The sequence below is a fragment of the Athene cunicularia genome (genome assembly GCF_003259725.1).
Source record: "Athene cunicularia isolate RWA chromosome 1 unlocalized genomic scaffold, athCun1 chr1_part1, whole genome shotgun sequence".
In the NCBI taxonomy this organism is placed as follows: domain Eukaryota; kingdom Metazoa; phylum Chordata; class Aves; order Strigiformes; family Strigidae; genus Athene; species Athene cunicularia.
Genome location: NW_020799091.1, coordinates 92,301,146 through 92,322,433, shown reverse-complemented (window position 1 = coordinate 92,322,433; position 21,288 = coordinate 92,301,146). Strand labels below are relative to the sequence as shown.

Here is a 21,288-nt window from a genome sequence, read left to right as displayed (position 1 = left end):
TAGTGGAGAAAGGTTTCCTGGCTCTAGCAGGTCCCTTTGTGACTGTGCTTTGTTTTCTCGAAAGTCACAAGAGAAACTCTGCACTTACTAAAGTCAGTAGCAAGAAGCTTGTTAGCTGGAGTAGGGGAGCAGAAATAAGGTTGGAAGTCCCCCAATATGCTACATATGCCATAAGTTTGTTGCATAAGGTATATCATTGTACATGAGCTAAGAAATGTAATTTAGAAAGCAAAGCATTCTCTGGTTTACCTTCCATAAGAATACATTATGCCTGGTGGGAAGTAGGCTGTGTAACAACCCCCTGAATATTGCTCCATGGTCCAATTCTTTTCTTCATAATGCACAGGCTGTAAGTATTAGCAAACATTAGAGAGTGAAACAGTGACAGAAAAACTGGAAATAAATCCCAAATTTCTTTGAAGAGGGAAAAAACAGGCTAAGGATACCTGTCAAAGGAGTGCCGTGTCATCTGGCTAATGCTATCCATCTGCACAAAACAAATCTTTGCACTTTTACAGAAGCACTAGTCTCCCATAGGGAAATGACAGAACAAATAAAACAATGCACTGCCTTCTCTTTTCTTGTAAAGAGTGAGACTGACAGGTCTTTTCTTCCTGTACTAGATGCTGCTGTCCTCCCCTTGGGAGTACAGATTGTATGGCACAACATGCAATTTTAGGTACACGTTTTAGGGATCTGGAATCATCCACCAGAACAAAGGAGCACCTTTACTGTACAACAGAGGTGAAAACAGGTATTCATTTCTTACATGCAAAGCCTCTTCCATCCCCATTGCTTTGGCATATGCCTCACAGATCTTCTTCTTCCTATATGAAAATAAAATTATAGTCAGGGAAAAAAAAAAGTGGAAAAAAACCTCTCAGCTATTGCTCTTCTTATTAAAAAAATTGCATTTATTGCTACACATTGGAAAGAAAGTCAGGTTTGGCTTTGAGTCCGATTTCAAGTTTTTATCTTAATATACATATTTCAAATGCTGATGCCTAAATATGACATCCAAAATGGACCCAGGGAATGGGAAATTAAGGTTAATTTTGGCAATGAGCTCTGAAAAAATAAATCTTTGTACAGTTATTTTAGGATGCAGAGCCAATTCATTCTCATGTTCACTGGTGTAAGACCAGAAGAGAAGCAATATAAATCAGTGAAATCCCTACAGATTTACTATAGCTGAGAACAAAATATGAGCTGGAGAATACTACTCACATTCCTAAGCAGAACTCTTCTTTCACTTGCATGTGTACCAAAAATCACATTTAGAAAGCACTGTTTGTTCTTTTCACAGACTAATGGAGAAACCATACTGTTGTAAACATAGAGGTTTAAAAATTTTATCACCCAGTCTGAATGTGAAGGACACCCAAAGCTACGCATATTATCACTCCCTATATGGCTGGGGTGAAGCATCATTCAGTGGGGTTGCATTCTGGAAATGTCTTCAGAAAAATCTTCTCAGTTCACATGGAGACACGGAGCTGATAAGTCATAGCATGGAAGAGTGGGCAGGACTTGGAAACAGAAATATCATAACTGGATGGATATTAGCATTAGTGTCTCGGTCTGTTTATACTAAAAGCTCATGTTTGGCCCAAATTTCCAGCACTGGTAGTTGCACTGAGCATGCACACACGTATCTACACACATACTCCTGTGGGGAAGCACCCCAGAGAAGACTTTAACTTCTGAAACATTTATAGTTTCTGAACTCTTACCTCTCTTCCTTACTGAGATGGGCCAGTTTAACAGCCTTTCTGGTAAGGATGAAACTGAAAAGAAAAATATGGCATATAAATACCATGCAGTGTCAGCACCCCAGCTGATTCACAATCTCTTGCTTGTAATGACTAAAAAAAAAGATGAGCAAAGCACTTCACCAGTACGTAATGGGCTTGACATTTTTTCATCATACTTCATCGCTTACTTCATAATTACAGGTCACACGGGTGAGAAGGCCTATGCAGGGTATCCTGGGGAGTTAGCTGAGAGTGTGCATTCCCAGGAGGCAGGCGCAGAAGACTGCCTCACAGCTACCAGATGAGAAAGTTGCAGATTGCAAGTCTGTTTTCAAAGCTGCCAGCACTGGCCTCATTTTGCTCAGTAGGAATGAGCTCTCCATCCCCACTGACTCAGGAGAGCAAAGTGATACCCAAAGTGAGCAGAGAGATGACAGTATCCAGCAAACTAGCCTGCACTTCCTACTCTTTTATACCCTAGGCCTTATCCAAAACGACTGAGACCCTGAGTTTTCTTGAGGTTTTGAAGTATCGCAGACAGCAGGCCATACCACTGCCCTTGGTGTTAATAAGTGATGGGAGCCTGCTGCTTTGACTGCACTGCGCAGTGTCATGGACCAGTCCTGTAAGAACAGGGATTAATATTTATTCAGCTTGAAGGAAACAGATTTGGTGATTAGTTCATCTGACCTTAGTGGCGATACCTAGGGGAAGATCTCGGCACTCTTTTAGTAAGTTTTATAAATCCACATGAAGAAAGCAGGAAACTGCTTGCCATATGGGGTTTGGAGGAGGCTTATTGCTCTCAGGTCATGGAATTTTTTAAGCCTTGAACATGACCATAAAAATGCACAGTTCAGTAGAAGTGGCAAGTTTTCCTTGCCAGATACTTAAGGAGTAGTTGCCTGACATTTCTCTTGGCCTTTTTTTGGCAGTCTTGCCTCAGATTACAGTGGAAACAGTCATAAAGATTGTTTGTTCATATTGGCTTAAACTATTTTAAAAGGCAGTCAGTGCTGTTACATATTTTTCCATCTGTTTGTCCAAACTACAACTTTTTTCCTTGGCAGTTTCTTCAGAATCCTGATTTCTTCACTGCACAGCTGCTGCCTTGCTCAGCCACCAGCTGATGTTCATTGTCCTGCCTCAGCTCAAAGGGGAGAAGAGTCAAATGAGGATTTCTTGGACAACTGTATTTTCATTTTGGCCCAGGCACTAAATACAATGCCCAACATAACCCAAATACAGGTTCACAATGCTAGGTAAGAAAGGGATTTATTTCTAAATCTACTCCACAGCAAAAAAAAATTAACTGAATGATGAAAATTCAGCAACTCCTTCTCAACCATGTCCTTTCTATTACGCTATTTGTAGCAGAAGCTTCATCTAAAAGCTTGTATGGACTAGAGAAGCACAAGGGGCTTCTCAGAAGTACTCTCCTTCATCTATGAAGACTGTGGGAGTGGGCAGCATTGATGTAACCTGACCATATCCCCTCTTCCTCCTCCTCCCACTCCTTCACCCAAAAAGAAATACACATCTCTAAGTATGACTAGAAGCTCTAACCCCATAATGGCAGGGAAAGATCCATCAGGTTTTGTGTCATCTATGGTTATTCCAATTGGAGACTCTTCATCCTCAATGATGAAGGAACCGCAATAACCTAAGGAGGGAACAGAAAACAAAATGACTGCCAGAGAAACTTGTTGATGATCACTGTTTCTGATAGTAATGAGCAAGGAAAATTATCCCTAAAAGGAAATGCACAGTAATTCCTTCATCACCAATTATACCCATGCCTGAAGAGTTTTCTTTGTAACACTCCTCTCTTCCCTCTGACTCTGGGAAATTTTATACACAGACTTATAAAAGTCATTATTTAAATTCCATTATTACTTAGCAAGGAATTTCTGTGGATTGTTGCACGACCCTTTGGCTTTCTATAATGGAGAGAATAAACAAAAATAAATGGATCTAGCAAGAACTATGATGGTTCATTTCATGAATAACTTTGGCCAAAATAGCAAAGCAGCAACAAAACCTAGTGTAATTACATCTGGTCACTGCGGGCTCAAATTTACACCCTGTATTGATTTTGCTGATGATAAGACTGTGAAGAATGGTGTCCCATAATAGAAATGTAGCAGAAACATGGGGCATCTAATCTAGTATCACATCAGTACATGTTTCAGATGCAAAAAATACCATATTAGGTATCAATGCATAAACCTGCCTACATTTCTTTCTAATCCCAATGGCGGATTTATGCCCTGAAACATGCAAAATTATACTCTTTTCATTAAGAAATATTCTCACCCGGTGCAACTCTCAGTATCATTACACAGGAAGTGGAAACTAATCTGTTCATAAAAGTAGTCCTGGAAATGGTATCAGTTAAAGCTGAGAAACACATGATGTTGCAGCACATGGAAAAAATATCTTGAGTTAAAACAAAAAGCTAACCTACTTTTTCCAGTCCTCTGAGATATGAAGCCTGTAGAACAGAGGATTAAAACCAGGGAAAGGTCTTGCTTACACCTTAAGCTCTCCTTGTCATCTGATGTAAATTGTCTTTGGCTGCCCTAACCCTGTCCCTGGCAGGGAGAGGCAGGAACCTGCTGCTGCAGGGTCACTGCTTCTGTGCATTGCAGCTTTCGGCAATGCTTCCCAGGGAAACCTTGCTTGTTCTCTCAGTTGTCTCTCCTCAGCTAGCAACAATGAGATTCAGAATCCTATTTGGGTCTGGACTCATCTTTGGGACAAGGCGTGCACTCAAGCTTGGAGGAAGAGCTCTCCTTTCTAAGCAGCTTTACTTTTCACTTTTCCATGTGTTTGCTTTTGGGGTTTTGCACATTAATAACCCCTTGGATTTTTTCTCTGATAGGCAGCAGAGCTTCAAAATTCACATAGCATGGGAGTCCCAAGTCCTTTGCTTTCCCCACGTACCCTTCCTTTCCCAGAAGGCTTCCCTGTAGTACACCATGCACTTTATGACACACCCCATAGGCAAACGCTGAATTAACTGGTTTCTCTTTGACGGCAGTTCTGGTTTGTAGTGAATCTTCGTTGTCAGGATTGGAGGGATAGCACTGATCACATACTTGCCCTGAAATGTGAAACACAGTCAGTACAGACAAGGCTCTGCCTCTCACTGAGCTCACCCTGCAGGACATGTTTGAAAGATGCTCTTACTAGCTGTAAACATCTTTCCCACACCTGATTTTGCTGCTTGGCTTTCACATACAGATATTGCCAGGTGATCAAAATAATTTTGCCGCTGAATAAAAAGGAGCTGGGAAAAAAATGTTGTTTTGTGGTTAGATGATTGCTGACAGCTTTCTGGACACTACAGACCAGAGTTGAAACTTGGCTGAAGACAGGCAGGAAAATGGGACATAGGTAAAACTGTTGTTTATCTTCCCCAGGAAAATATGAACCACATTTGTCCAAATTACAAGCTGTTTAAAAAAAAAAAAAAAATCAAATCACTTCTGTGATTTTTTGCGATATTCACAGGATACTAATTCAGTACAAGCAACACTGATGGTGATTTCAGCTTTCCTGAACACGCTTCATCCTTCTCACAGGTCTTGTGCATGACTGAAGCGAAGAAGGACGCTATGCTTTGGGGCTCAGGGTGACACTGTATCACAACAGACACTTCTGCTCTCAGGCACTCTCACGCTGATGGGGCTGCTGAGTGCTGGAAGCCCTCATCTCCAACTCGGCTGTCATTCAGCCACCATGGAGGGAGAAGCCAGTGGTTTAACTCCAGGGCTTAAAAATCCCTGGTGGGAGGAGACAGTCCCTCCTCCAGGGCATCGACAGACCAGCTTCTCTGCCAAACAGCCTCTTCCCTTTCTGCCAGCTTTCTTTAAATAACCTCCAAACACCGCCACTGGTGAGACTGGGGTCTTGCAGAGCGTGACGGTCCTGCACAAACCCCCGTGGCAGGCTGGGCTCTGCGTGCAGAATGAAGCTGCCACCTCGTGGGTGACACTGCGGGTAATCATGTACTGGTGAAGCATTTCACAGCACCACTGCACAGATGCAAAATCTTACTAAAGGCATTTGAAATGTTTTTGTTGGGTTTTTTTTTTAATTTTGTTCTGCAAACCACAAGCTTAGATACGAACAGGAACATTATTTTTCCTTTCTTTGAAATGGTCTCAATGCAGAATTAAAATGTAAAAATATATAATCACAGAAAAAGTTAAGGCAAAAAAAGGCACGGTAATGACAGACACTAACTAGCAGAACACCAATAAGAGTCACAGTCATAAATAAATCTGTAAAGCAGGTTTCACAGTGTCAGCATAGTCCAAGAAATAGACACACAAAAATGGGCACTTCCTGATTATATCTGGCTAAGAGCTACAGCAGATGTATTCCCCCACTAAATGCATACTCTACTTTTATTCTGATCGAATTACCTCATATATCTCATGGTTTAGAGTCTCCACAATGACATTATCACCTGTCTGATCAATACGGACCACAGGTCTCTCCAGTTTAACTCTGCCTTTGAGGCGTTCCATTATTTTCTCCGATATCTGACCAGAACCCCCTTTAAACTTCCTCTCCTAAAAAACAAACAGAAAAGAAACACAAACAAAAGATCACCAGCATTAATCACATTGTCATTGAATATGAGTTCTGCTCATAATCAAGAAACTCCAGGCCAAATCTGCAAGTCCTAAGGGTGCATAAAGAGGCCCAGACTTTCAGAAGAGTGAAGGCATAAACCTGAGCCTCAGCAGGGTTTGCTGCCTAAACCACTTTTGCAATGGCTTCCTCAATTAGCTGGCTTAAAGACTCTTGAAGTCTAGAGAACAAACATAAAATGCCAGTATTCCAGCTAGTATAAACATATCACTTCATTAAAAAGAGGTTTTAAGTATTTTACCCCTCATTGTGCTACCAAAACACCCATGTGTGACAAAGACACCTACTTGCATCTGTACAGTGAAAGCCTGCACCAGCCCAAAAGCACTAGGTCTGGCCTCGAATACAGCAGGCGATGAGCTTTATCTGCCCCTAGGAAGACACAAAGACATTGCTGTCTGGAAAAAAAAAAAAAAAAAACAACGGTCTGTGACACATATTTCCTAACGATGTCTGTGCAGAGGCTCAGGGGAAGTACTAACCCTCTTCCATCTACCATTCACGCGTGTTATATCAAGCAGTTCAGTTTTACGTATAAGATGCTGGTACTGGTAGGTAGAAAAGTCTTGTGCTAAAAGTCTAAAATGGCTGCCTGAAGACTCGTCATGGCTGCTGTTAGAAACCCTTAGCGGTTTTGCTCAAATGATTTTGATTGGGGTGAGGGGACAGGAAAGGATGGTAGAAACCAAGACTGCTTGCTCCACCCAGGCACAAAGAAAAGGAAGTGCTCTTCCCAGGCTAGCTTTCCCCTCTCCACATGTCTTGTTTAGCTACAAGTATCTTGGGATTAATTTTATTTTTAATTCTTGCTGCAATGTCTAGCAGTTGCTGACGTGGGACAGCAGATGTGGTTGAGGGGCTCCTGAGGAGGAAGACTCATGGCAGCATTAGCTCTACTTACATCATTCCTTACACATGTTTTTCTATTCTTACCACAATGGACAGATGTTGATGGAGACTTCACATCTCTCCAGGCAACTTCTCTTAATGTCTCCCTATCCCAGCACACTTGGAAGGGTGTGTTACTGTCTCCACTTTTGCTGTTGGCAGCTTAGGTCTGACATGCTGCACGTGCATTCTGAAGCTGAATTAACTGAGGTAGGAGGCTGGTAAAGGGTGCCGGCATACCATAACCAAACTACTTTCACAGCCCTCTCTCCCATTTTCTGAAACTTCATCCAGAGCAATCAAATGAAAACCATGATGTTCTGCTGGCAACCAGGCACCTGCCCTGACCAAGGTGAGAAACATGCTGTCATGTGAGCTGTCCCAAGAAAGAAAGGCCTATTGCTATCCACTTCCAACTCTTGTTGTTAGAGGTTTCAATGCCAAAAAAACTCTTTTCACTCTGAAGTACACTTGCTTTGAACTCCTGCAAACATTTAAATCTCCTAAGTAACCCACAGAAAACAAACTGACAAAAAGCAACAAAACAGCAACAAAAGCACTGTGCTGAAATGAATGCAGGAAAAAACAATTGACTAAATAGTCCCAATTTATCCCAAAGCCTAGCTAATAAAATTCCTCATTGTACAGAGTTAGCCGAGAGGGCTGTTCCACCCCATGAGAACACGATTGTCTCCAGTGCCACATGTGCTCGGTGTTTTGTCCTCTTTTCATTAATTGCAGGGCTTTGACGGGTACAACATTACTTGCTCTTTATAGTTTCAAGAGAGGAGGAAAAATATGAGACATTTTGTACCTGGCCCCCATTGGTGATGGAAAAAATCCTGGCTGTGCCCCCACACTGCCTCACATACCACAGGAACCAGAGAGCGGAGACTTCATGAGGCTCAGAGGTGACGTTGACATTCACGAAGAAGGTAGCAAATTCTTTAGCGGATCTGCATGAAACACAGGAGCAGAAACAGGCAGTGAGTAAATGTGACTTCCTGCCTGCTTTCAGGATTTTCTTTGTTATTCTCACTAAGGGCTGCTTTCCCAAAGTCAGAAAAGCCAAGATGATTTATATCTGTCTCATTTTTTACTCTGTAGCAAGACTGTTTCAAGAGGTTTATATCAGCACCTCCCTCCCTCCCAAAACATCTACCCATTTAGTTTAAAATGCCACTGATTTCACCTTAGTTATTTCTTTAAACAGTTTCCCAGCTGCAATTTTTTTCATTAGAACAAATACTTTTCTCAGCTCCATGGGGAGCATATTGAGCACATGATTTCCAAGGTCTGACAGGTCCCGAGGGACTCAGCTAGCCACGCAGTCAAGACATTCCCTATCTCCCACATAACACAGATCTCTTGTGAAACCAAGAATCAGACACAGTAAATAATCCAGAGAAACCAAATTGGCAACCATTTCCATAAATATAAGGAGAGAGTCAGCCATCTACCACAGTAAGTCCTCTGAATGTAAACAGAGCTACAGCAGCAGGAAATGAAGACCTGCTTTTCTTCCATTTCTTTCACTTGTGGCTACAGATTGGTAAGGGAATTGAGATGATTTTGCAAAGACGGTGAAAGAGTTTTCATCTGGATGAAGTTTCATAAAACAACATGAACTTATAATCATCTGCTAAAGGAAAGAACTTTGCAAGTTATCTGGGCTAAATGATGTAATTTGTAAACTTTTATAACCGCATTTCCCTGTGTTGAAGTCCAGTCACCTCTATATCATTATCCAGGATACGAAAACATCCTGCATGCAAGAACTCTTTGCCACAATCCTGAAAGACACTACAAAGACACTAAACAGTTGTAGCAGGTTCAGGCCTCAGAAATGTGAAGAGTCTCCAGGATCAGTAGATGCTGATCTGTGACACTTGACAAACAAATCTTCTTTTATAATCTTGACCCAAGTTATGTAGGAAATGCTGCAGAAGAGCTTTTCTGTTTAGAGCACTACAGTTTTTAACTATCTGTAGAAAAATCTGGCTTGGCTTAAAGATCTAAAATGGCTTTTTACTGAGTTTCTGAATGTGTTTCAGCTGAGCACATCCATTAAAACTGGAGAGCCACAAAACCATTGGCAGTAGAAGCAATCTTGCAGAGAAGCATGTTACAGGAAATATCAATATAAACCCAGTTCTGCTTATACTCCACCAGCTCCCTGCCTAAGAGGAACAGTAAAAACCAAAAGAGGAAGAGTCAGCGCGCTTGCACAGAAAGGGTAGTTCAAAGTAACCAAGTTTGCAGGCAAATGGCTCATAAAACTAATTGTAAAAAAACCCTACAATGCCACAGAGAGCAAGATAAAGTCCAAATGGCTGTACCTTGTATCACACTGAGACAGAGCAAGATTTAAGCCAACAAATTAAATTTCAGAAGAAAAGTTTTGGTCAGGAAGCTGCAGACACAGTGCTAAACCACAGTTAGAATGAAAGGGCAAACAGAGCACAGCCACACAAATAAAAGAGGCTGACTACAAGGGAGCAGGATGTTACAGAATAGCACAAGGGCTAGCACAGAAAGCAGGGACACAAGCGCTCATACTTCTCCTTGCCTTTTAAAAAGAAGTAATTGAGAAAGGAAAGGAAGAAAATAATCTTTTCAGTTGTCGTCACCTCATACTGAATATTGTTTCTTTTTTTATTTATACAGTGTGGTCCCTCATAGACGTATAAAACACACTGGCCATTTACTAGGTGATACAACACCTTGGGCCCTCTTCCTACCAACAAGGATTGATGCTCTGTTGGACCTGCTACTTACAAACAAGGAGGACCTGTCGAATGATGCAAAGGTGAAGGGCAGCCTTGGCTGCAGTAGCCATGAGACCGTGGAGTTCAAGATCCTGAGAGGAGTAAAAGAAACAGCAGAATTGCAACCCTGGATTTTGGAAGAGCAGATTTATTCTCCTCAAGCATATGCTTGTCAGCTTCTCATGGGAAAATACCCTGTAGGGCAAAGAGGCCCAGGAGAGTTGGGTGGCATTCAAGCACAGCTTCCCCGGAGCAGAGGGAGGGTGCACTGTGATGGGCATAGCTAAGGAAGCACAGCAACAGGTTTGCTGGGATGAACATGGAGCTCCTGAATGGGCTTGGGCACAAACCAGCCAGAGAGGTGAAAGTCAACAAGAAAGATTGCCTCAGCTGCCTTGTTTCCCCTCCAGGGATTTCAAAGGCCCAGCAGGCACTACTGCTGAAACAAGGAGCAGCATTTGAACAGAGTTTCCAAAGCCAAGAGCTGCTCACTGCCTCTTCCTCAGGTCTCATGCCAGCCTGTCCATGGAGCCACCACTGGAAAGCAGCTGCCCCCAAGCACAGCATGTTGCTCTCTGATGTGCCAGTGGCACCTGCCTTCTCCATGGTACAGGCGATGCAGCTCATGCAGTAAAAGCAGACCTATATGACAACTGCCCAGGAGAGGACACAGCCAAGAGTCAGAGGACATCGTTCCCCAGCTCCTAGCCTGCTGTGGGGATGGGGAAGCCCCCTCACCTTCTTCTGCCTCCATTTCTGTGCCTGCATGTGACCTTTATTCATGCCTACAAAATGGAGTTTTATTTACATGTCATTCTTCCTAAAGAGACTCTCCAACTAAGTGAAGTGAAAGCACGGTAGGAAGCACCCACACTGTCACTCCTGTGTGCATGGGTCTGCTGAGGCAAACCCCAGGTTTCCCCAGCACCTTTAATCCCACCTACCTGCCAACCCAAGATCTGCATACCACCTTATCATCCACAGGCCCTCACCCACTGCCTGACAACAGTCCGTCACAAAGACCAACCTCATATCAAACACCTCCTGCTCTCTCACCAACTGTACCCCAGCCATACTCAGCTGTACCCCAGAATTTGCAAGGCACCTACTATCATTGTGCAGCTGGATTTCAAAATGAATAAAGAGTTACATACTTGGTCCAGCAAATCTTATTTATCAGCTCTTTCATGGTCATTTTGTCCCATTCTTCAGCATGCGGAGCATCCCATGGTGCTTCAAGAGGAATCTGGAGACAGAGGCAAAATATTCAAGAAATTATTCAGTACGATTATCACTGCCTGATCATAGCTAGTTAGTAGTCCAGAGCTGACTGATATGTTGGTCAGGAGTTGCTTTTGTCCCCTGCACGTGGCTGTAAATTTGGAATAAACTCACTAAATGTAATAGTTTCCATTCACACCTTTGGGCATGAATTGTACTAAGACCACCAGATCTGGCTTTGTCTGAGCAATGAACTATATCCGTATCCCAGGACTCATCTGGCCTGTAGTCATACAGAAGTCAGGTGTCTCTTCTAATTTAGTTGTATTGGTGTCCTCTAACACCTGAGGGAAAAATTCTTTCTCCAGTGAGAGATTCAGTCAGTTACAAGACAGGTATCCAAAGGCCCCTGTCTCTCTGTTAACTACAGATGGAGTAAAAATGTCTAAATACTATTCATTATTTATAGACAGTTCAATTCTTAATAATAATCCATTGCATATAAGTATCGTGACATGAAGACACTATTTATATTTGAATCTTTAAAAAATACATAATATTTGACAAAAACAGTGTAGCATCATGCACAAATTTGATTCTGCAAAACCACATAAACTCAGTGAACTCTGCAGGAACGCCATTAGTTATATTTGAATGTTATTGTAAGGCAGGGCCCTTCGTTTGTAGCCAGATTATAAGGCAACTGATAAATATTTGAAAGATGCATGGTGCTCCAGGGGCTACTTTTTGCACACAGGAAGATCTGCAATTGTACTGCTTGAATTTTGAAGGCATTTACTGTTTAAGAATTTTAGGAATAAAATTACTATGAAGCCAAACTGGATACCAGCTTAGGCAGCTACAAAAAAGAATCACCCCTATTCAAAAAGGCTGTAACAGGGCCCGGGGAAAAACCCTTCTCATCTCCCAGCTCGTGGAATTGTTTTCCCTGGCATGAGAAAGTACATACACCAAGGTTCAACCTCATTTTGTTCAGATATCTTAGACACCTCCAGATCTTTTTGTATCCTCTCATAGAATTGTTTGGGTTGGAAAGGACCTTTAAAGGTCATTTAGTCCAACTCCCTCTCAGTGAGGAAGCCCTGTTATTCCTGATAGTTCCTGGGCAACAGAGATATCTTTCTTGATGGATGTTTCTTTTTTTTCTTATATTAAAGAAGCAATTAAAAAGCCTGCCAGAAACAAAACCAAACTAAGCCAGATTTACTCATAGTGACACGAGCATTGTAGATGCAATTTACACAGCCTACCTCTTTTCCCAGTTTGTCCATTGTCCTCCAGAAGTTATTGTAATCCAGATAAACTAAGGGATTCCATGTTGAAGGGGAAATATTAGTGAAATGGCGTGACTTTCCCTGAAATACACATAGGAATATAAGCAACTGAAACACAACAGAGCATATCTTCATTACTTAAGAACACAAAATTCTCAAAATTATCACGTAATTGACCCTTTGCCCTGAAAGACCTATTCTTTTTTCTTTTTCCTTCTTTTTTTTTTTTTTCTCCTGAATATGCATGTAAGCAATGGAATGGATGAAGCTAAGTATGAGGGGAAAAAACATTTGGGCTGACATTAAAAAGGACAGTAACACTTTTTTTTTTAAATCTGGAGGGGAGAGGAAGGGGTACATTTGTTCTGAGACGGTTGTCAAACTCTTGGCTAAGGAGACTCAAGCAATGGCCATGGAGGTAATATTCCTTGTTTCTAAGTATTCTCCATTATTATGTATGAATTAATCTAAAGTTTGACTTCCTGCTGAAATGTGCATCCTAAAATTTGCATGGGTCTAAAACTGCATGCATCTTAAACTTTTAAACTATCTAAGCACCTTTATGATACACCTCACCTATAAAAAGTAAATGTACCTCTTTATTATGCCAAGTGACTTGGGAGAAACCTAGCCTAAAATAAAAACAAAAAAAATTGCCAAAAAAAGGTTTTGGCTGCAGGAAGAAAAATTTCATACACTTGCAAAAATGGCAACAGTAATTACAATGGGTATGACACATAGCTGCAACAGGAATACAGACTGTTTGAGATAATCCTGTGATATAATGATAAGCAAAACAATCTAACAGCAGCTGGTTCTTTGTGATAACTTTAATCTGAAAGATGACTGGATAAAAACATTTTCTCTTACTAAACTGCTTTGAACCTTCCCCCATGTAAATCAACGGCAAATTTCTTATCAGACCTCTTTAATGTTTGCTCTTCCAGGTGTGTCAAAAGTTTGCAATGAGGTCATGTGGCAGGACGCAGCAAACACACTGGACCATGACAGGTTAGAAGCTGTGGTGCTAAGCGGTGTGCAATGTGCTTTTCAGTGTAATGCATATCATGCCAGCCCACTGCGTCTGGCAGGTGGGAGTCACAGACCAAGCGAGAGGCTGCAGTGCTGCAAGTGCATGCGAAGGTGACTCAGGGACAGGGGGACAGGAAGCAGGAGCCAAATAGGCCTTCCCCACACTTGGCAAGAGAGAATTTATTGGTCTTCCCAATGATAACGGGGTGTGTGTAAATACATATGGATTTCTGATATTCTTCAGAACATTTTTCTGCAAAGATCGTAACAAAGATAAAAGGTGCAAGATGAAACTCAGGGACCATAGTAAACTTTCAGACTTGTCAAAAGCAGTAAAAAATCCAAACTCCCACATTTTGGTCAACTTTTGCCAGCCCCAGTGCAGGTACAGTGGAGGAGACAAGGGTACACAGGTAAGGGACATAAGTCTTGCTATGGTCAACTCTGCTTGGTCCCTCTCTCCCCAGAGGATGGCTGCAGTGGTGTCCCAGCTCTGGCATCCATCTGGGCCCATGGCCCACTCTGTGCTGCATCTCCTCACTATCTTCAGTGAGGGCAGCAGCAAACATGCTCTTCTGTTTAGCCTAGGCACAGTAACCTCTGCTCTGGGCCAAGAAAAGCACAAGGTTGTGATCTCAGCACTTAGTTCAGCTTGAGATCCAAGTGCTTAAAGGGTTTTTTTAAAAATTTCCCATAAACACTGAGTTTCCAAGTCACCAGGATGACTCTGGAGGTGGTTGGTTACCTCTAGATTTCTGAGTATGCAATCATAATCTTATGTACCACATACTTTTTTCTTTCTTTCATCCCCATTTCATTCTGTTTTAGAGAGTTACATTGGAGGATGATGAGCAGAGGCTGCTGCTCCAGTCTTCACCAGGTGCACATGTGTATGTATGCAAAACAAACTTCTGTCATGGCAAGAGCAGAGAAAAATGCTTCTATGAACTACCAGCAAGGGAATCCTCCATATGATACTGCCTCCTCCTTTTCCTTGAGCATAGTTTCTCACTGCCAGTTTGGAGCATGGTGTGTTCATCCAAAGGAAAGAGAACCAAAAAGCTCATGCAAAGTGATATACTGCATGCTACAGCTTTTACTGTCATAAACCTATGCTGTATCAAACAAGGAAATCCTGATACAAAGCAGTAATATATTGCTAATTATTTTCTTCTTATTGCACAACATTTTGTTTTTCAAGAAGATCATCAAATACTGCTCCTTCAAAATTCATTTATTGCTAGACTTTTTATTCTGGTCAGAAACTCAGGTGCCATCAATGTGTCTTCCTTGACATGCTTTAAGACCGTTAATCTTGCCCTTAAGCAGAGATGAGGAGTAATGCTGTCAGGCCACCTAGCAACAGGTGAAGATAAGTTATTACTGAAGTTCTGTCATGTTGATACTGCAAGGGGACAAAGAGAAAAGATAAGCCCACCGTTCAGGAATAGCAGCAAAAACTTTCCAGTTTTTCACTGTTCAATGATATTTCTTCTCAGTAGGCTTTTTGATAAGTGACTGTGCTTGTACTGAGTGGTGGAACTTGCAAACACCTCTCCTATCCTCAGCTTACTTAAAAAAAGCAGCACTTCCTTAAAAAGAGAGTCAAGAAAGTAACTTCTTCTAAGACTCCTCTCCTCCTCTTGATTTCAGCCAAACCTATTTATTGTATTGCTGGAAACAACAGACCAAGCAAAGTCTTTCTCAGAAACTCTATGATGAGGTTTGTGCCAAAACAGCTTTTCCAGCCCCCAGCATTAACTATTCTGTATTCAACAGCTACAGGCTGAGAAACTCCCAAACTATACTGACTGTTGCAGATGGGGCAACTGGTGAGAGAACTTGCCCGCTTCCTGGCTACCTAATATTTTCCTCCCAGTTTTCCACCTCTATAGTAGCTGTAGACCACCATGACTGCAAAATGCTGAGGACTGATCAAGAAATCTTACAGTCTTGTGCACTGGTATGACACATATCACATTGGGTACTCACTTATCTGCTATTTGAAAAAAGAACTATCCTTTCATTACTGATCTGCAAATATTATTATCCCCACATCTTTGGTCGATGGCATAGCCCAGAAAGATCAATTAGAAAATATATTTTATCTCCTGAGAACTATGAAATGCCAACTGATAATTAACAGTCTAAAGCCATATTACTTGTTGCTCTCTTCTGCCTGCAAAAAGATGTAACTTCAGTAAGACTGGAGACCAAGGGCAGGAAAAGCTGGAAAAATACAACAGTGTTAACAGACCTGGAAGAGGCTGAGACTGAATTTAGAGAGCCTGAAGTAGTTCACAGACACACTAACTCCTTGTGCAGTGGGGCTGGACCTATAAGATGTGGGAGCTGATCAGAGGAAAGCCTAATTCTAACAAATTCCAGGAGAGAAGAAATTCCCACTGCCCATCAAAGAGTGTGAGTCAAACAGCCACATCAGTTTTTCAGCTTATTCTCTTGCATAAGTATCTCCACAGCAGGGGATAAATCTAGCCCAAATGACTTGGAGCTGGTAAGTTAATAATTTGTTTTTAATATTGTGTTCCTACTAGGCAGAGGAGCTCTGGTTGCATGTTTCACAGAGGAGCTCACTGTAAGCAGGCAAAGTCTTGCAATATTCCACTTTTAAACAAGTTTATAGTGTTCTGGGTGTATTATTTTGAGAACTATTGTTTTCTTAACTGAAAGGCAAATAACCTACTGGCTTTGTTCCCATGCTAACACAAAGCTGCTTGACTGACCCATAGAGTTTATCTAACTTTTTTTTTTTTTTTTTCATTTCCTGGTGTGTCGAACGCTTTCTTGCAGATCTCAGATTTGAGTCCTACTGCCTGCCTGGATTAGTTACCCCACACCAATCCAAAGGAAACAATATCCCCAAGTGCTGTACTTCAGTGGTTAGAAAGAAGGCAGCAGAGAGAGATGTGTGCTGCAAAATCTGTTTTTCCCTGCCCGGGGCTACCCTGTGGCTTGTAGCCATAACTACAAGAACTGAGCCCAAGCTGTTCCAGCTGTGACACCACACCAAGTTTCAATTTGTGCAAGAGGAGCAGACAATTTTGCCAGTCTTGAGAAAGGCAAGTCTGGCTCCTACCCACTGTGCTGAGGACGAGCTACATGTCAGGAAGCCCAGGAGCAGCTCCCCTTGCACCTCAGGGCAGGTGTTGCCATTGCCCTCGGGCAGCCCACAGCACACCCAGCCAGAGAAGCAGCTCCCTAGGTGTGAGCCCTCAGGTGGGCATCCTTCCCTCTGCAGTATCTGCAGCAGGTCTGGCCTTGCAAGCATTGCAATGCCTTGGACTGTCTGTGATTCCCCATGTCCAAACTGCAGATTTATGGTGATTTGCACAGACTGAGTCACAGATTTACCTGCTGCACCCTAATCTCTTAATCTTAAAGATAGTTGAAGGAAAGAATATGTGGCCAGTGTGAAGCATTGCATAGAAATGCTCATCTTTTGTCAAGTGTTACACCTGCTCTGAAAATCATAAGCAAACAAATAAGCACAATCAGTCCTTATTTACTAGCATTACATATACTGGAGCTGGGTGCTGCTGCCAGATACTCGAGGACTGCAGTTATATGAGAAGGTTAATACCACACCAAGGCTCTAATGCTTTTACTTTCTAGGGTTTTCTACTGAAGAAGGTGAAAACAGAGCACAGCGTGCCCTTCAAAGACCCCTGTAAAAATAAAGAGCTATCTGCCTCTTCTGGGAAGGAAAAATTCCAGCACATCTGCCTTTTCTCAGTCCTAAAGCATTCTTGATGAATTATGAGACAGTAGCCACAGAGCAATTTGGCTGGAAATAAAGTTGGGCTCATAACAAAGTCTACAATTTGAAGTTACAGCTTTACAATGACAAGATACAAATTCCTGACTGACATCAAAACAGTCCATGTTACCATGCTAACTGATGGGAAAGAATGAACAAACAGAAAAAAAAAATATAAACAGTAGTTACAAATTTGGAGTTTTCAAATAAACTGTAGCTACAAAGGAAACCTGCCCACATGAAGCAACATGCAGTTCATGGAATTTTCCACACGCGTATGGGAAAAATTCCTTTCAGAGCAAAGAATCTCATGAAATCCCTCCAGGGATGTCCACTTTCCCTTGGCTGCTTCCACTGCTAGGATAAACCATTTCCCCATTTTCCCCTAACTCAATAGAAGCAGTACCCTGGAAAACTTCAGAAAGAGCCAAACTGAACCAATTCGTATGGTAAACAAAAGATCAAAAATCTCTTAATCTGAGGATACTAGAGATTATATACAGTTGAATGACTGTCACAAGAAAATTTAAAGCCATTTTTAGTCAATCCTCAAAACATTCTCCCTCACACCTCTGACAAAACTGTGCAGAATTGCAGACATTGGAGAAATGCCCTTGGGAAGAGAACTTCCTCTCTGGCCCTGACTACATGCTCCCTGACAGTCATCAGCTAACAGAAACAACAGATGATGTGCAAGGATAAAAGTTTTAGTCATACTTTTCAAACCTGAAAGGCAGCAACTGGCCCATGGCTGACAGTGTATTAGCCCAAGAAGCTGAACACATCCATCTTTCAGATTAATATTTAATTTCCGGGGCAATGATCATTTAGTATCGAATAATCTCTTGCTAACACATTTTCTATCATCTAGGAAATACCACAGGTGCTCGGGTTCCTGGAGCATCTTTAATGAACATGAGTGGCACATCTATAGCCAGTAAAGCACAAATCCCTACCTGGCCAACTCACCATCACAGTGTGGTAACAGTGCGCAGCAGGTAGGTAAACATGTACAAGCCCTAAGGGTCCTGTGCACTCGCCAACCCTGTTGATAGCCAGGACTGCACAGATGGTTTTCAATAGGCTTCTTGTAGAAGTGGGATGTAAACAAAGGTTCAACAGATCTCAAATAAAGGGCACTGTGACTATACGATGTCTCAAGGAAAGAGTAAGGAGATGAATCAGTAGAAAAACCTTAGGGAAAGGAAAGAAAACAAAAAGCCCGCAATTCATGGAAAGAGGATATGGGAGGAATGAGACCTGCTGGAGGAAAAGCATCATTAATATTTATCCAGTGTTAAAGGCTGCCCACGCTGGGAGACCTTAAAGACCCTTTGCTATCACTCTGGTCCAACCAGGGCACCCTGGTTAGCTCAGCAGGACCACAATGGATGCCAAATCTAGAACTGATCCACAGCCTCTGATCCAGCTCAAAAGCTCATAATGCTGCCTCTTGCTTAGAAACATGCTTTCACTTCAAAGAAAACTTACGAAATTACATGGTCATTAACAAGGACATGCATAATGTGATGTGAGACAAAAAAACCTGCAGCTTCAGTGTCAAAATGGATTAAGGGCTCAAAATCATGTAACCCATTAGAGCCTTTTATTTAACATACAGAAGATAAGTGCCTTTTAGGATGCTAAGAGATCCATGTCTGAGCTTAAATTAAATAGAGTCACCAAACATTCAGCTGGTACAAATCAGACCCTCTTTCTGTAGAATTACACCAACTTTACACCAGGTGGTGTAAAATAACTTTTTCAGTATTATGGAGTAGTTATGCAACTATTTAAGATGTGACTGTTTTATGAGCATGGCATGAATCTGACCAATAAGGAGAGGTTACAGAACCAGATGATAAAACTTTGCTGCTTGAATGCATTGGTCTGATTTTTGGAAGAAAAAGTGGGAAGATAATAGAAATGAAACTAGTTAAGGATCCACCACATAGCCTTGCCTAGTTCTGCCAGCAACTGGAAAATACCAAAACTAAAGCATATTTAAAAAATTAAAAAGCGATGGTCTTTGGAAAGTAAAGTAGTTTGTGAATTATGAAGATAGACATTGAACCTCATATCCATGAATCTTAGGCTTCTCTTTGTCGCTCTCCTTCTGCACTGGTTTCAGCAGTAGATCCTGACTAGGACATGAGTAAAAATTTGGTGAGCTAAAGATCTAAGAAAAGGGCTGGAAATCTGCTCTGAGGACATGTTTCATTATAGTTCACTTCAGCCACACCAATACCTACTCAAGAGTGACCATCTGGATTCCTGCTGCCCCACATCTCAGCTTACAGTGAGCCTTGAGAATGAGAGTGAGCCTTGAGCTCACTCAAGTGAGCCTTACAGTGAGCCTTGAGAATGAAGCTTACAGTGAGCCTTGAGAGGGGCTTGTTTCTCACCATTAGCTAGAGAAGGAACATCAGTGAGTCTCAAATTAGATGCCCAGCTTCCAGACATCCACTTGTAATTAGGATGAAGCCCACACTATGAGACTGGGAGGGATCTCATGTGAATCTAGTTATATAAGTGGGGCATATATGTTATACTACTCCCAGACTAGTCCCATAATAATGTTGTCTAGTATCATCATCCAACAGCATCCAACAGTATTATGTGTTCTTTTCTTATTTAAATTGGCTTTTATTTCAGAAGAAGTACTTTCTGAATTTCAGGCAAAAATTCGTTAGAGAATATGTTCAAAGATAATCAGGTGCTGAATGTATCCCAAAATTTTTAAGTGCTGTCAGTCCCATTTTCTGAACACTTTTCAAAAGCAAACAAGAACCACTGATCCCACTCCCAACATATTAAAATAGAATAACAATAAGTCAAACAGATGCTTCCTGGATTACAAAAAGCAAGTCTTAAATGAAACCTTAATGACTGTCAGTAATTTCCAAAGCTCAACAATACTTTCAGTATCTCAACATGAAAGATGCAATACTTACCCCCTTATAATGGATCATATGACCCTCGACATTCACTTTATAGGTCTCAATACCCAGCTCTTTTGCTAGTCGGAGAATCCGGTTTTGAGTAGGGCCCACATACGATCCACCAACATCTACGTAATTAACTTGATTGTTCTGTCAAAAGTAAGAATACAGGAGTCAGCAGCTGTGCTGGAAACTCCTCAATACAAATATCTAGAAGTAGAAAGAATTATTCCACGCTGACTAGCACCGCAACTATACGCACAGGAGAAAATGTGTACTGACTGACTTAAAAGTAGGCCAGTATTGAGCTCTGTAGTGAGAGACACATGTAGATCACAGTGTCTTCACTCTGTCACACACATGTGTGCGACTGGGTTTAATTCTTTTTTAAATTTTACTATAGTTTTCAGTATGGACTTTTTAGTTTCACAAAAGACACGAGAATATGAAGAAATATCCAACCAAATCAACACTTTGGTTAAGCCTAAGCACAGTTTTTCAGAATTCATGTTACTTTTCTTGTCATTGCACAACACTTCTCAGGTTGAAACCATCTCCAGAGCCAAGGCTTGTTTTCTCTCTGTAGATGCCTGCTTAGACTTAATGCTGTAGATGCTGAGCACCACACTGCAGCATTCAAGGAGAGTACTCTCCTTTACAGCATGGCACACCTTGCCTCTTGCCTGATGTGCTCTGGCTAGCAGCCCCCAGCCATGCCTGCCACTGAAGGTGCCCCACACACCCCTCAGACATGCATCATGCTCACTTGGGAAGCAACGAGAAAGCAAAAACTTTCAGGGATGCACGCTATTACAGGCAGGCTGATTTCCCAAGATAATAACTCTTTTTAACACTGTTTATAGTGAGCATTTTAAGCTAGGCATTCTCAGTGTCACAGAAGGATGGTGTTTACTCTTCATGTTTAACATACAACGATTTCTACTG

The 21,288-nt window shown here is 41.7% G+C and overlaps 1 protein-coding gene across 1 annotated transcript in view; it reads right to left on the bottom strand.

Annotated features, from left to right (window-relative positions):
• Window positions 1-21,288, bottom strand: part of LOC113478867 (amine oxidase [flavin-containing] A-like) — a gene marked incomplete at its 5' end in the record, with an annotated part of 38,362 nt that overhangs the window by 4,674 nt on the left and 12,400 nt on the right. The window contains 10 exons of the mRNA XM_026846380.1: window positions 250-347; window positions 770-827; window positions 1,734-1,787; window positions 3,321-3,417; window positions 4,701-4,860; window positions 6,188-6,337; window positions 8,122-8,263; window positions 11,230-11,321; window positions 12,568-12,672; window positions 20,356-20,493. Of these exons, the coding sequence (XP_026702181.1) occupies window positions 250-347; window positions 770-827; window positions 1,734-1,787; window positions 3,321-3,417; window positions 4,701-4,860; window positions 6,188-6,337; window positions 8,122-8,263; window positions 11,230-11,321; window positions 12,568-12,672; window positions 20,356-20,493 (1,094 nt within the window). The remainder of the gene's footprint in view (window positions 1-249; window positions 348-769; window positions 828-1,733; window positions 1,788-3,320; window positions 3,418-4,700; window positions 4,861-6,187; window positions 6,338-8,121; window positions 8,264-11,229; window positions 11,322-12,567; window positions 12,673-20,355; window positions 20,494-21,288) is intronic.